Source organism: Rana temporaria, chromosome 3 (assembly GCF_905171775.1).
Source record: "Rana temporaria chromosome 3, aRanTem1.1, whole genome shotgun sequence".
NCBI lineage: Eukaryota > Metazoa > Chordata > Amphibia > Anura > Ranidae > Rana > Rana temporaria.
The window spans coordinates 316,225,411-316,238,646 of record NC_053491.1 but is presented as its reverse complement, the minus strand read 5'-3'; the positions used below and the strand labels follow the sequence as shown (position 1 = coordinate 316,238,646).

Genomic DNA, 13,236 nt, shown 5'->3' with positions numbered 1-13,236 from the left:
TAATTGTTTTACACTGTCGGATCTTAGGATGCAATACCACGGCTGCCGCTGGGTGGAGTTCACGTCGTAAACCAGCGCCGGGTATGCAAATTAGCAGTTACAGCGGATCCCCGATGGATTTTCGCGTTCGCTACGTCGCCGCTAGTCTAGTTTCCCGTCGCAAAGTTAGTCGTCGTTTTAGGTGCCCTAACTTAAGTCAGCAAACGTATTGCTGTCTAAAGTATGGCCGTCGTTCCCGCGTCGAAATTTAAAAATGAACGTCGTTTGCGTAACACGTCCGGGAATACGGAAGTACGCTACGCACGTCGCCGTTCGAAAAAATGACATCACGGCGCGCAAAGCACGACGGGATTTGCGAAACGGAGCATGCGCAGTAGGTCCGGCGCGGGAGTGCGCCTAATTTAAATGGCACACGCCCATTTGAATTGGCCCGCCTTGCGCCGGAGGCCGCCGGCGTAGTTTTCATCGCAAGTGCTCTGTGAATCAGGCACTTGCGATGAAAACTTGCGGCGGTGTAACGTATCTACGATACATTACGCCGCCACAGTTCTATGTGAATCTGGCCCATGGTTCCACGATATGGACTGATGGACTTGAACAAGGACTTTAGGGATATTTTCTACAATTTAAAAGGTACGACTACCTCAATGTAAATGGGCACCAGGAGGTACTAAGCTAGCACTTTGTAAAGGGAATGGAATGTATGTAAAGACCTGACTGTAGCATTCTTTATTATTTGAATAACTTCTAGCAAAGACGACTTTGTTGTTAGCTTAACTTGCCTGGTTGGAAGTTACTTGAGGACACACACAATGCTAATTGTTCATACCAGTGGACAAGAAAGTAGAAGAGGGGCAGTACCAGTGTCTGATTAATGGTCAAGTTAACCAGAGAAGGCTATATTGCCAATACCAATGATTACAGCACTAGTGTCTATGCACATATAGCAGCCAGCCAGTTAAGGTGACTTGACATAGGTAACAGAAGGCCCTGGTAGTGAAGGAGCTTGTGTGGTTAGGCTCCTTCCTTAGTGATCCATACCCCAGTCCGGCTTGCATTATGGGCCATCCTAGCCTGTGTGTCACAAAGGATAGAGTGAGGCCTCATGGGAAGTAAGCACAGGTTCTGAATGGAGTTAAGCTGCCTGTGATTAACGTTTCATCACAAGTAATGTCAAGAGTTCAACATATGGATCGGTGTCACTGGGATAAGGTGACGGGTAACTGGGATGGTGGAGTCTGGTGCACGTCACTGGCAGCACTGGCACAGAAATGCTGCACAGAAGGGAGAGAAGTGTAAAGAAGAATATCATTCATAGTGTATAGTGTATAAAACTAAGAACTGTGCCATGGAATCTAAAGGGTTAAACTACTGCCTGTGTGGCTCATCACTTAGAGCGCCACTATAACACTATTGCCGCATAGACACGATCGGTTTCGTCTGATGAAAACGGTCTGATGGACCGTTTTCATCAGACGAACCGATCGTGTGTGGGCCCCATCAGTTTTTTTCCCCTTCGGTGAAAAAACTTAGAACCTGTTTTAAAATTATCTGATGGTTAAAAAAACGATAGAAAAAAACAATCGTCTGTGGGCAAGTCCATCGGTTAAAAATCAACGCATGCTCAGAATCAAGTCGACGCATGCTCGGAACTTCATTTCTCTCAGCATGTAGTAGTGTTTTACGTCACCACGTTTTGACACAAAAGTTTTTTTAACTCATGGTGTGTAGGCAAGACTGATGAAAGTCAGCTTCATCGGATATCTGATGAAAAAATCCATCGGTCCGTTTTCAGCGGATGAATCGATCGTGTGTACAGGGCATGAGTCTTTGTTTCAGCATATGCCTTTAGCAGCTTCTTGAGGCATGAGCAAGCACTCTTCCCGCCACCACCTGGGCACCACACACACACACATACATTTTTTAATCATTTTAAGACAGGTCAAATTATGCTTCCATGACTTACTAACAGAAAGGTGTGCTCTTTTATTCTGTAACTGCAGCATGACATCTTTGTGTAGTTTGTCAATTGCATTTTGGTTGATAGTATTGTTTGTTTTTTTTCACTTTTAGCAGGCACAAGCCAACATGGACTGGCACTTTTCACAGGCCCAAAGACCAGGAACCAGTGGGTTAGTAAATATTTTTTAACTGTTCTGTAACTGTGTTTACATGATAATGTTGTTATATGTATATGTATCTGACTCATTTGGTCACATTCTTTAACAAAAATGTCAGGCCTTATTTAAAGGAGAAGTGTGGACATTAAAAAACAAACATACATACTCTCTTGGCTGCAGCATTTCTGTGGTGCTGCAGATGTCCCCCCGTCAGCTCTAAGCCTGACCAGTGAGCACTCAGTTTTCAGTCTGCTTTGAGCAGAGAGTGTTGACTGTCAGTCGCCGCTCTCTACCTTACACCTCCAGCACTCACTGGAGAACTGGGCCAGGGAGGGGGATAGATCAGCTGGTCCAGGCTCTCAGCAGCGTACGGAGAGGCTGATCCAGCTGCCAGTCAGGCATTTGGGTAGATTACGACATTATTACTGAAATCCTTTGAGAACATGGAGCGGTTCTGTGACTTTAGCCAGTTGTCGAACAAACCTGGGTCACAGGAGTGCAAAAGTAAGTTTCGGTTTTACTTCTCTTTTTAAGAGAAAAATTTTGAGCTTTTGAAATCACTAAATAATAAAAACTCACACCTTTACCTTGCAATGAAGCAGCTAATTTTCAGTTCACTCCCATCGCAATAATTTCAAGGCACTGCATCATAGCATTTTTGTTATCCTGAGCCAAACCCACTCAACAATTCATCATGGGGTAGATTCAGATAGATCAGCGGATCTTTAGATCCGCGTAATCTATCTTATTTACGATCCGCCAGCGCAAGTTTTTGAGGCAAGTGCTGTATTCAGAAAGCACTTGCCTCTAAAGTTGCGCCGGCGGATCGTAAATCCCCCGGCGGAATTCAAATTCCGCGGATAGGGGGAGTTTACTATTTAAATCAGGCGCGTACTGCGCATGCACCGCCGGCTAAATTTCCCAGCGTGCATTGCTCCAAATGACGTCGCTAGGACGTCATTGGTTTCGACGTGTACGGAAATTACGTCCATCCGTATTCGCGACCGACGTAAAAAATTCAAAATTTGACCCGTGAACGACGGCCATACTTAACATAGGATACGCCGCATATAGCAGGGGTAACTATCCGCCGAAAGCAAACGACGTAAAAAAAAGCGACGGGCGGGCATTTCTGAATCGGCGGATCTCCTCATTTGCATATTTGTCACGTATACAAACGGAAGCGCCACCTAGCGGCCAGCGGGAGAATGCAGCCTAAGATCCGACAGTGTAAGTCACTTACACTTGTCGGATCTTAGGGAGATCTATGCGGAACCTGATTCTATGAATCAGCCGCATAGATCCGACCGTCGGATCTCAGAGATACGACGGCGTATCAGGAGATACGCCGTCGTATCTCTATCTGAATCTGCCCCCATGTGTCCAGTGTCACCCTGCTTGGCACATGCTCCATGGCTCTCTATTTTCAGCACTGTACCTAAAATCAGAGCCACTAGAGGGCGATCTGCTGACAGCTTTAATATATACTGTTGCTGAAGAGGGAAGAAAGCAACAGGAATGACACAAACTGTGCTGATGGAACATAGATTAGGGAGGGAGAATAGAAAAGCAGGTAACAGGACAAACTCTGCTGCTGATATTCTCTCCTTTCTCCCTCTTTAACAGCCCTGAACTTCAGCACCGTAAGCACCGGTTCACACTATAGGGCCCCATTCACACCTGAGCGATTTTCTGCTTGAAGCTTTCAAATGCTCAACAAGCCAAATACCTTTAATTTCAATGGTCCCTGTTCACATACTCTATGAGCGTTCTGTCGTCTGAAGAAAAACACCTGTCTCTCAAAAAAAGTAATTATTTTTGTCAATAGAAACACCTGACTTGAGCGCTAAAACAGCAGCTCTCCACCCCTAATTTCCTCTCCCTGTCCTCCCCATAGTGCTTTCTATTGGCTAAACAAATAAGCCTGAAGCTGTAAAATGCTTGTAATACACTTCTAAAGCGCTTTAAAAAATTTAAAAAAAATAAGAAGCTGCAAAATCGCTTTAAAAAAACGCCAGTAAATTTCTCTTCTCAGGTGTGAATAGAGCCTAACTTGCATGTGAATCACACAGGAACCACACTGCATTCATGTACAGTTCACATGCGATTCAGTGCAGTGCAATTTGAGCCCATTCATTTTGCACCAAAAAAGTGCAGACACCTTTTTTGGAGCTGCACAGCAACCGCATCATATGGTCATTTTGTACCATGAAATCCGATGTGGGAAAACCACATTGTGTTCGCAATCCTTTTGGGGTGTCTTTAACTTTGTATTGACACCCGCAGCAGAACACAGTGCGATTACAATGCGGTGCGGGAAACGTGCAAAGATTGCTGCGTTTCCCGCACGACATATGTGTAAACCTAGGCTAAAGCTTCTGTCAGCCTTCCTCTCTATCAAAGGTAGGCCATACATTAACCAATTTTATTTCCTTCAATCACAAATTAAAGGAAAGAAAATGTATTGACTTCCCCATGAACAGAGTGTTGATGAGGGATACCTTTGCGTGGAGTTATTGTATTCTGACAGCTGGAGGTTTCCCAGCCAAATTAATACAATGACCCTTGCTTGCGGCTATTGCTAAAGTGATCACATGAAAAAAAAATTCAGCAGGCTGGTGGAACAGAAGTCGATCAATGGATCAACTTCAGTACCAACAGCCTGCCCATACATGGATTGAAATTCATCCGGTTCCTGCTAATTTAGCTGAATTTTGATCAGTCTATGGCTGGCTTAAGTCCAGACATACGATCAATCCTGGAAATGTACATATTTTATTGACAGAAAGTGAAATATAGTTTTTGAGATCAAGAAGAGGGAGAGAGTTTCCAATAGGGAAGTGACTGCTCTGGGCTTCAACAAAATAGCAGCTCCAGCAAGAACAAACAGGAGCGATGCTGAAAGGATTATCTTAGTGGCATAATCATTATTGTGGAATGTACCGTATTTATCTTCATATAGCGCGCCCCAGCGTATAGCGCGCACCCCCAACCTGGAAGGGAAATTTCAGGAAAAAAATAAAATACTTACAGTTTGAATGCCCCTCGTCGGTGTCTTGCCCGGCGGCCTTGTCCAGTTCGTCTGTGTCTTGCCCGGCGGCCTTGTCCAGTCCGGCGTCCGTCTGCGGCCCTGGGGGTGTCCTCCCCGCTTCTCCCGCGCTGTTTCTGAGTCAATCCCCGCTTCCCGCGCTGTGTTTTAACGCCGCCGCCGACATATACCGAGCGCAGTACACTCGGGCACGTTCAGCCACGCTCGGCTCCTCTCGCATAAAGGCTAGGAGGAGGCACAGGGCATGACCACGAGGGGAGCCGAGCCTGGCCGAGTGTACCCGAGTACTGCGCTCGGTATATGTCGGCGGCGGTGTTCAAACACAGCGCGGGAAGCGGGGATCGGCGTATATCGTGCACCCATGATTTTCCCCTGATTTGAAGTGCGCGGTATACGCCGATAAATACGGTATGTTCTTTTGTTAACCACTACCCGACGGCCGTACGACTTTATACGGCCGCGGGGTGGTTGTCAATCTCTAACAGGCCGTAAAAAGACGGCCTGCGCGCGCATCCTGCGGGGCGGGCGCGCGCGCATCCTGCGGGGCGGGCGCGCGCATCCTGCGGGGCGCGCGCGCGCGCGTCCGACGGTGGCGCGCGCGTGCTCGCCGCATCGCTGAGATGCCGATGCGAGTGCCTGGCGGCCGTGATGTCCGCCAGACACTCGGGATCGGCAGCTACAGGGACAAGACGTGGAGCTCTGTGTGTAAACACAGAGCTCCACGTCCTGTCAGGGGAGAGAGGAGACCGATCTGTGTCCCTTGTACATAGGGACATAGATCGGTCACCTCCCCCAGTCACCCCCCTTCACACACAGTTAGAACACAATTTAGGGAAACACATTTAACCCCTTCCTCACCCCCTAGTGTTAACCCCTTCAATGCCAGTCACATTTATACAGTAATCAATGCATATTTATAGCACTGATCGCTGTATAAATGTGAATGGCGCCAAAAATGTGTCAAAAGTGTCCGATGTGTCCGCCATAACGTCGTCAGAACGTCGCAGTAACGAAAAAATGCTGATCGCCGCCATAAGTAGTAAAAAAAAAGAATAAAAAATAATAATAATTCTGTCCCCTATTTTGTAAGCGCAATAACTTTTGCGCAAACCAGACGCTTCTTGCGATTTTTTTTTTCAAAAATATGTAGAAGAATACGTATCGCCTAGACTGAGAAAAAAAAATGTTTTTTTAAAAAAATTGGGCTATTTATTATAGCAACAAGTAAAAAATATTGTTTTTTTTTCAAAATTGTCGCTCTATTTTTGTTTATAGCGCAAAAAAAAAAAAAACGCAGAGGCGATCAAATACCACCAAAAGAAAGCTCTATTTGTGGGGAAAAAAGGACGTCAGTTTTGTTTGGGAGCCACGTCGCACGACCGTGCAATTGTCAGTTAAAGTGACGCAGTGCCACAAGCTGAAATTTCACCTGGTCAGGAAGGGGTATATGTGCCCAGTAAGGAAGTGGTTAAAGAACATGCATTTTTGTCAAACTTTAAATCTGTAAAGTTCTGCTTTAGAGTAAAAAAAAATGTAAGTAAAAATGTTTTAAAGTGGAGCTCCACCCAAAAGTGGAAGTTCCGCTTTAAGCACTTCCCCCTCCCCTGCCACAATTTATATGTCATTTTTTTTTGGGGGGGGGGGGAACCTAGTTTCGCTGGAACAGGTGAGTGTGTTTATTACACACTTTTTGTAGCTGCTGGCTTTTAATAAACACAAAAACGACTGGAGCTCCTCTTTAAGAGAAGACACCACCTGAAGCCTGGAATCTTCATTTATTAACAAGAAAGTGCTCACTTTGTTACTGATTCCTAAATAAGGACCTGGGCTTTCGTTGTCTTTAAGAGGGTTTTGGATTCACACACAAGTCTATGGAAATGCAAAACCTGCTTGAAGCAAGTCAAATCCAAGACAGAAGGAGGTCACATTTACCTATCAACTGATTTTGAATAATCTCAGAAGCATCTCATACTGATGATGTCAGAGTGATGTCATCAACAAGAGTCTAAAGCTTGTTAACACCTGCTGTTATCTAACTTTGTGACTAAGCTCTGCCAACTTCCATTTCACTGTTCAATCTGAGCGTCCTTAATAGCCATTGTAGCTATCACACTGGGGGAGTGATATGACTGTTGCCAATTTATAATACATTCTTTAATATTTTAGTTGAAAAACAGAACAGTATCAATAGGAAAAATATAGATGTTGTGAATGCTTGCCTCCGTCTCAAAAGGATTTAAAAAGCACTGAATGCAAAGCATCAAGATGTCCTCTAAAATTCTGCATCGGAAAATACTTGTTAATGACCTTTTGAGTTTATACTCTAACACGCTATAATGAGGTTATATTGTTTTAACTTATTTCCACTTTGATTAATAGCACTCAAAATAACGAGGAAGGTGGAGTGTGGCCAAATAATCCAGTGGAAACAGAAAGGCTTCAGGCAATGATCCTGGCATCGGCAACTGGTTAGTCTCAAAAACTATGTTGCATGTCTAACTAGTATATTTCCTTGTATATTTCCTTGTATTTTTATTAGACAAAGACAGGTGCAGGCAATCTAAAGGTGCCAATCCAAATGCCAATTATTGGCAAAGTAGGATGTTTTATTCCTTATTTTTTACTGCTCAACGTCTCTTCAGGTTGTTACAGATTTTGCTGCAAGATCATAGACTAAGCAATCTCTACCTACGAGTTTGCTCAAAAACTGAATTTTTCATGGTAACGTCTTCAAAAACAGATTTTTGTGGCAGATTTGAGACAACTTTGATTTCATCTCCTTGTGTTCAATCAAAATCACCATTTTATATATGTGTTTACTTTTCATCTTTAACAAAAAAAATTAACTGAACGTTTACTTGCTCTATCAAATTTCCATGTGTATGGCTAGCTAAAGGCCATCTGAAATAGCAGTAGAATAGAACCAGTGTGTTTATTAGCTGTTGATTTATATGAAACAGTAAACTCACTGTCTACTCTTTATTTCCAACCATCCCATACAGTAGAGATCTAGTGAGCCAGGATTGTCAAAGCCATTGCCAATGCTGCTTACAATACATGGTGATTTCTCAGCTCCATGGTAGCTTTTTCTCCACACCATTTCCATCACACCCCTTCACCATTTACTCCATGAGCAGATCCTCCTCTGCATCCTGTCCTAGTGGAACAATATCACCTGCCAATCCTCTTTATCTTCCACCACACAGCAGCAATGCTTTCTTGCTCTACCTCCTACCTGACACCATCTTTCTGTCAGCCACCTATATATGCACAGTACCTCTTTACCTATTATCCCACTTTAAGCTTCCTCTATTCCCTGCATGTGATCAGATCCAGCTTTGTCCCCTCTCTGTCCTCAGTCCACAATCATCTCCTCTCTACCACTTCCCTCAATCAATAGTCAGCTAATGGTTTGCCTCCTATCCATTTCACCCATGGTCAGCTCCTACTCTGCCTACACTTCCCCTTCTAATCTTTGACAATCAGCTCTTGTTGCTCTGCCCACTGCCTTCTCCCTCTCTTCAACAGTTCATGATAATCTCTTCTGCGCATCCATTCTTTCTCTTGCCCTAGTCCTTGAATAGCTTATAGTACATCTCATCTCTCATTCCCCTGCCTATGGCCATCTACTTTCAACATTATCTTACTGTTTTTGGTACTCAATCTGCTCACCCTATACCTTTTTTTTCTTCCCAGTAAGATACTTCTCTGCTCTCTCTATCTTTCCTAATGTTCCATGGTCAGCTGTTGATTCTGTTCACCCCTTCTTTCACAGTCCATGATCAGTTCCATTCTTCCAGTGATCTATAATCTCTGCATCCTATACTTCTCAGCATTACAGTCAATTTACACTCCCCTATCGTCAGTTCAACTATGATGCCTCACTTGACCAAATAATACATCTGTCTAAATATTGTTTAATACACTACTAATGAATGCCGGTTTGTAATGATACACTCGGTGGCCAAACACCATTAGGTTTAAACTAGCCTCTTTCGGGAGCACATTTACTGGCTGCAGAGAAAGAATCTCATATTTCACCAAAGACCTCTAATGGTGCTCATGAAAAAAATAATAATAATAATAATAATATTGTAAAAAAAAATAATAATAATTGTAAAATAAAATACAAAATAAATAAAAATACATTTATATTACTGACACCAATCTCTGTCCTACTGACATATCCAATGCTCCACTGACACTTTCCACTGCCCTACTGTCAGTATATTCATATATTAATTTCCATATTGTATTTAAATTATTTCTAGCCTACTCTTCCTAATCTGAACAATCTTAAAGCTTGTAAATTTATTTTGTGAAGATCCCCACAAATTTACTTCCTTCAATTCGCTGACACGTAATTACTATGCCCTGTGACAATGCAATGCTGTGCTACTGAATTCACAGAGCCTGGTTACTGAACCACAGAGGTGTTGAGTGGAGGAGTTTCAGGAGACACAGCCAGTTCAGAAATCACAGCTTGCTAAAAGTAAGGTACCACGGGATATGTAGTTCTTAGATATTAAATGTAAACCACAGAGGAGAAGTTGCAAAACATGTCGGGAATGCAGGAAGTTGTGAAAAACATATGACCATCAGACAGGCAGAACTCAAAACATGAAAGCTGATTTTTCAAGTAAGCTTATATTGGATTGCAAAAAAAACTAAAACGTGTCTATTTCTTTTCATATTACAATACCAATGATCTAAAAAATAAATAAATGCTGTGACTAGAGAATTTCGAGCTTATTCTATGGTAAACAGACTGTTGTGTTCAGGCAGCATTTAGAAACTATCAAAAAGACAACATCCTGGAATCTCCTGAACTTCTCTTTTAGGCCGGAATCACACTAGTGCGGTGCGAATTTCAGCTCTCTTATCTCTGCAGAGAGATAAGAGAAGTGTTCAGCAGATTAGCAACATTTTAGATGCGAATTTGGAGACCTGGGAGAAGTTCCAGGTGAGAGGAGAGTGGGGGAGAAGTGTATTGAGCTGAATGAGAGAAATTCCTGAAGAGAACTGAACACATCTGCGAATTAGATGCGTGCCCATAGAAGATAATGGGACTGAATTCGCACCTGAGCCGCACCGCAAGACATAAAAACCGAACGCGGTTTGGAGGAAATGCGCAGTGCGAATGCATCGCACATATGTAAACCAGCCTCATTGAAAACAATGTATTTTGAAATGTCCTGCGAATTGGATGCGGTTTAAGCCGCACTCAATTCGCATAGGTGTGAACCTGGCCTTAATCCTTTTAAGTAGTGTAGATCACAGTTGCCACAGTGTAGCTTAAAAATGCGTAAAATCCTATTTCTTTATTGAATGTCTACTTTTTATACATATCTAATTCTCCCTCTGATCTTACAGAAGCTGCTGAAAGTGCCAACATTGGAGGAGGAACAGGGACTATGGGTCTTGGTGCCTGCTATGGGCCTCAATTCACTCTACAGCATGTACCTGACTATAGACAGAACATATATATTCCAGGGACTGCAACGCTTAATGCTGCTGTGAAACAAGAAACAAGAACTCCTGCACCCTCAGGAGGGAACAAGAAAAAAGCAGCCAAAAAGGAGAAAAAATAATATTTCCACAGCTGTGTGCAACTTACACCAAGCGAACGTATTACTCTAAGCACTTAATCCCAACCAAATCATATTGAATGTTACAAAGAAAGGCAAAAAAATGAAAGTGAATGTTCATGGTTTATGATGAAAAATTGGTTTTGATAGTAGAACTTTTCATGAACCATAAAGGATTTTTTTCATAAGTGCTATCATAATTTATATTAGCCAGTGATTTGTTATACTGTTTTTATTTCTCCCACCTGTAACAAAATGACCTCCCCCTCAAAAAAAAAAAGAAAAAAAAAATCTAAAATATATAATTTTATACAAAATTATCCAGGTCAGCCAACGACAAAAACAGAAGTCGACTGACTCTAAAACCTTTGCACTGTAATTTTAAACTCTGTATTTGATTTGTAAATGTTTTAACATGTGGGATTGTTGATTACCTTAGTGTAAGGTTCTTACTAGATTGTAGCATACATAGTTTCTGAAAAATTGCTCTTTTGTGTTAGATTTTAAGGAAGCTACATACAATGATCAGTATCAAAGAGCACATTCTATTTGCCAAGTAAATTTTACCTTTGAATTTTCTCAGCCCTTACTGTTCAGTAGTACATAACCCCTTGATGTAGAAACTTCAGAAGATTTATACACTGTGGTATTATTTTACTTACATCTCAAGACAATGGCTATCACTGTTAATGCTGAGATGAAATATGAAGACTTTTCCAAAAATTGTAAGATTCAGGTAGGCTTTTGCCTGGAGAATATTTAAGAGCTGGCCACAAATTTTTATTTGTTCGATCCATTAAATTTACCAGCAACTACAGTTTAGTGGACAAAAACACAGATGTTTGTAATTTTTTTTCGATCTGGCACATTCAATTTTGACCTGCCTTAGGGTTCTTGCACACAGTTGTGATATACAGGCATATGTATGCCTGAAATACTGAACACATTTTTTTCTTTTACTGATCTACACACAGCACAAGTTTACATGCCTGAGTGTACATGCCCATTAAAAAAAATGGACTGCGTTTAGATCATTAAAACTAAAAAAACATGAATGCCTAAAAATATGGCTTTTGGCATCCATGTGCAAGAGCCTTTTACACAGTCTATACAATGTAACAATTTTCCACACTGTAAAAAAAACAAGAAAACAGAGATGTTTCAATAAATGGGATGGGGAAGGGAAATCAAGTGTTGTGTGCCTGCACTCCAGTTTTGTATAGTTGAATGTGTAATAAATAGTACATGAATGTCAAGAAACAACTAATATGGACCCAGGGGCCTTTCGGCAACTGCTTTAGGATCAAAATTACGCAAAATGTAGCTGAAGCTAGAAGTTGAAAGCTGAAAGAGTTACTGGCATGTAACATCATTAGTTATCAATATAAAATAAGATGCAATTATCAATATATAAGGAGATATGGTGAAAGTCTATGTAAGCGCTACAAAAGTTCTATGGCTTGAAAATGAAATGTTGATTGGCATCTGTACCTAATATCAAGCCTAGTTTGTTCTATAACTCACAAAATGTATTTACTTATAACAGGAGGGCTGCAAAATTATGAAAAAAAAATCATTTGTTTAATCAAATGTAAAGAATGTATGTTGTGATTGTAATCATGTATAAGCGACTGTGTAGCAAATAATATAGTATTACTTAATGTGATCTTAATTTTTATTCTGATAGTAAATAAAACACAAAGGTAAAAACCTCACTTTAAGTGCTCCTGTTATCTGCTAAGTGGTAGCAGACATTTCGTAGGCTGTTGCAAATCAAAATTTATTAAGACCCAGCTAAATGACTGATATTAGAGGCAAATTAGCACACTGGTCACACTAGACAACAAATAAACTCACTGTGTTCAGGTGAGAAAACTATCATCTTATTCAATCTTAACATAAACTGATATGTTATATATAATATAAAGGTTTTAGCAGGTAGATGGACCCAGGAAAACATATATTGTATATTTTATATTGCTGGAATCAGGAAGCCTACAGTAATTCAATCAGCCATTCCACAGTTAAAATAGCAATTTTGGGTTCAAAGCGTTAGTAACACAGTGTGGAAATCATCAACCCAAAAAATATATATTTTTTTTTTAATGTAATAACATGCAACACAAAAACTTTTAGTAGAACACATTAAAATAGAATTTGGTGATAGTTTTCCTTTAAACAGTTGTAGAAAAATTGAGTGGCTGTTAATGCCTCTTTCTACCTGCAGTGACTGGTTGAGGTTCATGGTAGTTTGACACAGGTGTATAGAAAACTGCATGCATACAAACCATTCAGTATTCACAGGTGCATTGGGATAAGGTCCATATTTGCATGTCTTAACCAAGCATGGGATCCATTTAAATTTCAGAACAAACCTACAGAAACAAGAACAGTTACTATAATAATTAGAATTAGTAATTGTCTAAACAATCATAGCAGCTGTTCTTTACAAACATTACTGGCCGTAAGTTGTTGGCAG

The 13,236-nt window shown here is 41.3% G+C and overlaps 1 protein-coding gene across 3 annotated transcripts in view; it reads left to right on the top strand.

The window, feature by feature from the left end:
* LOC120932486 (protocadherin gamma-B3-like) overlaps positions 1–12,472 on the top strand; it is an 89,283-nt gene extending 76,811 nt beyond the window's left edge. For all 3 annotated transcript variants that reach the window (XM_040344884.1, XM_040344885.1, XM_040344886.1), the window contains exons 2-4: positions 2,074–2,132; positions 7,549–7,637; positions 10,543–12,472. In XM_040344884.1, coding sequence (XP_040200818.1) covers positions 2,074–2,132; positions 7,549–7,637; positions 10,543–10,760 — 366 coding nt within the window. In that variant the 3' untranslated portion in view covers positions 10,761–12,472. The remainder of the gene's footprint in view (positions 1–2,073; positions 2,133–7,548; positions 7,638–10,542) is intronic.
* Positions 12,473–13,236: the final 764 nt, after the last annotated feature.